Source organism: Schistocerca americana, chromosome 1 (genome assembly GCF_021461395.2).
Source record: "Schistocerca americana isolate TAMUIC-IGC-003095 chromosome 1, iqSchAmer2.1, whole genome shotgun sequence".
Lineage (NCBI taxonomy): Eukaryota > Metazoa > Arthropoda > Insecta > Orthoptera > Acrididae > Schistocerca > Schistocerca americana.
In genome coordinates, this window is record NC_060119.1 from 68172361 (window position 1) to 68175843 (window position 3483).

Sequence of the window (3483 nt, forward strand, 5' to 3'; positions counted from 1 at the left end):
GGGGGTAATGTGTACGATACTCTCCGCGACCTTAAAGACAATCTTAGAACAGATCGGCATATTGTGACAGCAGTTGTCCCAGGTGTAATGAATCTTAAGAGCACTCTATTCATGACCCAAAACCTTTGCTAAGAACAGTTCACACAGTGCGATACCAATAAAATTACTGTCATTCAATGCCGATTCTTTGTTACCTACGTATTTCCTTGTTCTCTTCGTACAACGATTTTTTGCACAAAATTGAGGAAATAGGGGCTTCGAAAATTTATGCCGAAACATCATAGCTCCAATTCTTAGTTCAAAATAATATTTCAATTCACTCTACATCAGGTGTCTGTAACACTTCTCACAAAGTAATGCAAGGAGAGGCATGAGTCTAAAGCCGTCGGCAGACAGCACGTGCGTTCGAAAATCTGCGTTGAGCGTGCCTAGTTTCTGACGCCATAGTATGGAAACAAACACTTTGTGAATCGTTGCGACCTCCGGACGACGGCGGTGGGTGGCGGAGGGTGATTTGCGGCGCCTGCAGCTCGCCAGGCTGGCGCTGCACCGCGTCGCCCGCCTCTGCGAACGACGCTTCAGGATCAAGTATGACAGATATTCCGAACGTGTTTTTGAAAGTATGAAAGCACCAGATCTCCCTAAAACTAGTGGTTTAAGGGTGCGATGAATTTTGGTAAAATGGGAAACATCACATTCCTAGTTAAATAATTTTTGACTTGTAACTAGGGTTCAGTTTCAAGGCAAAGAAACGTTGAAGATCCATCAAAAACCCATTTTTCTTCGTACGATTTATTATAATTATATGTCATTTAATAACACATGTGTCACTGAAGCCTTCAGAAGACAGTAACGTAAGAAGACCACGCCGCATGTTATGGAAGCGATGTGTAGCGTAGTAAACCGAAATTCCGTATTACTAAGTGATGCGTCATGTGCTGAAGATTCATGGATCACTATTCGCCAATGGCTGTTACTCATCTTCTAATATTTTCCAAGACTTTCGCATTATTTGGTACTAGTATATTCTATATCATTCTATTTTATGCAAACATAAGTGCTCTCTCTCAGGAGTGTCGTGTTTGATTGGCTTTATCTGCATGAGAGCTTGCAGTACCGCACTTGCAGCAACGTATTTTGCAGATTATTGTTTGCTCTTGTATTTCTCATGGCTAAAGATTCTATTATGAAATAGTTACAAGATTTTACTAAAAAGTGAGAATGATGAAATAATTTTTGTCTTATGTAGAATAATGTTGTAAATCTGTATAGCGCTGTTTGTAACGGAATATTCGTAAGCTGATGTCCTTACTGACTGTATGTGGCCTTTCCTTTGTTTTATGAGCCAACGGCCGTGCCGCAGCGGTAACACCGGTTCCCGTAACATCACCGAAGTTGAGCGCTGTCGGTCTGGGCTAGCACTTGGATGGGTGACCAGCCGGTCTGCCGAGCGCTGTTGGCAAGCAGGGTGCACTGAGCCCTTGAGAGGCAATCTGAGGAGCTACTTTATTGAGAAGTAGCTGCTCCGGTCTCGTAGACTGTGCTGACCACGTTCCCCTCCATATTCGCATCCAGTGGCGCCTGTGGGCTGCGGATGACACAGCTGCCGATCGGTACCGCTGGCCCTTCATCGCCTATTCGAGAAGAGATTTTTTGCCTTATAACTTGCTCGTAGATGCTAAAGTTTTTGTTAATGTATTAAAACAGACAGAACAACAGCTTCAGCATGTGGACAAGGGAGGAAATTTACGTTTTAACAGGGCTGTCGTAGGAATTTTACGCCCGTCTATTTCGTAAACAAAGTGTGTGACTCGGGAGCCGTATGCAGCCGACAACTGCGGCAGGGAAGCGCTGCGATAGCGTATACCACGTTCAGACATGCATACTGTATGCACAAGCCGCATTTTTTTTTCCTTTTTTTTTTTTTTTTTTTGCGTCGTGTTGAATTAGGAACGTTCACCATCCACGTTCGGGTGCAGGATTCCTGTTCCGAAGGATTAAGGAATTAAACAGCTTCTGGAATGTGCTACACAGTGAGATTTTTTTTTTTAATTTTTGCGTCAGTACCACATGTGATCATCTGAATCCAAGCTGTAGCCCGTATTATACAAAATACTGTGCGAGTATGACAATGTAAGTTACGACGGTGCCAACAACAGCAACAAACAAGTGCAGATCTATGTCGAAGAAGCCGGCGGCAGAGAACGTGAGCCTCCCCACCGACAGGTGCAGAACACGTGGCGCCGGAGAAGGTAGCGGGAGAGCCAGGATCCGGTCTACCAGCCTGCCCACCGTGGCGGCACGGTCCACTGCGGAGGAACAGGCCCAGCACACGGCCAGAAGGTTACCCGCCGCGACCACCAGCTTCGTGCAGGCCACACACCCGGCGACGATAAGCACGCTCTCGAGGAACTGCAATCGCGTCACCATCAGCACGACGCCGTACGTCAGCAGGAACATGCGGGTCGAGCTCCGGATCACGCACAGCACCAGCGCGATCCCGAAGTGTCGTTCGCAGAGGCGGGCGACGCGGTGCAGCGCCAGCCTGGAATGCTGCAGGCGCCACAAATCACCCTCCGCCACCCACCGCCGTCGTCCAGAGGTCGCCGCCTCCTCCAGCTGGACCTCCCCATCCAGCGGCGGTCGCACACTCCTCACCATCAACGTACACACTACGCCAATCCGGCCGCGCACTGTCAGCACTATACTGAAGAACTGCACTTGCCACAGGTGAGAATACGGTACGACGAAATAGGTAATATTTACTCCCCATCCGCCAGTTAAGTCGAAGATACTGGATGCTAGCACAGATACCAAGCTTATCGTAGCGCTAGCAAGCAGAAGAATAGACATCGTTCTCGTTTGCTTGAAAGTTTGCTTACTAATACTGCCATCTTGCTGTGCAAGTATAATGTCCACAGTTTCTAACAGATCTGTAAGTTCACGTATAAACCGTTTCTTGGTAACGAGACACGTGATTAACAGTGATGTGGTTTCCAGCCACATCAACACAGACATGACCGTTAGGGGAAACTGCGTTGCTTGTACCTCATTCGCCAGCGAATATACGGGTGACTGGTAGTAGCTCCAGTAAGAGGCGACACCCGTCATGACAATTAACCACAGCACAGTTACGGTCGCACCGAGAACTGGACCAAGCCGACCATTACATAGCACGTCTCTGTCGCCACTGACACCGCAGATCTGAATCACTAAGTACAGTGATCTGATAGCATTTCTGAAACTGTATGTTTCCATTACAAAGTACGTACACTTGAGATGCAACACCAAGAGTTACCTCAGTTAGGTATTGATCATATCTGTAGCGCGTATCTGACGTTAGCAAAAAGTGTTTGTACAGTACCAAACATTCAGCTATTTGTTCATGCTGTTACCAGTAGCGACCAGCAACTCAGGTGCCTACAGACTGACGGGAATTTCGTGTAGAGTATGCTGCTTTTGTCAGCACTGCGGACGAAGTGA

The 3483-nt window shown here is 47.2% G+C and overlaps 1 protein-coding gene across 1 annotated transcript; it reads right to left on the bottom strand.

Moving 5' to 3' along the window:
- Window positions 1–2103: 2103 nt before the first annotated feature.
- LOC124597138 lies at window positions 2104–2661 on the bottom strand. The gene has a single exon (XM_047135922.1). The coding sequence runs from the start codon at window positions 2659–2661 to the stop codon at window positions 2104–2106; it is 558 nt and encodes a 185-aa protein (XP_046991878.1).
- Window positions 2662–3483: the final 822 nt, after the last annotated feature.

Excerpts from the sequence above, each read along its gene's own strand:
- LOC124597138 (XM_047135922.1), bottom strand. The coding sequence starts at position 2,661 with ATGGTGAGGAGTGTGCGACCGCCGCTGGATGGGGAGGTCCAGCTGGAG.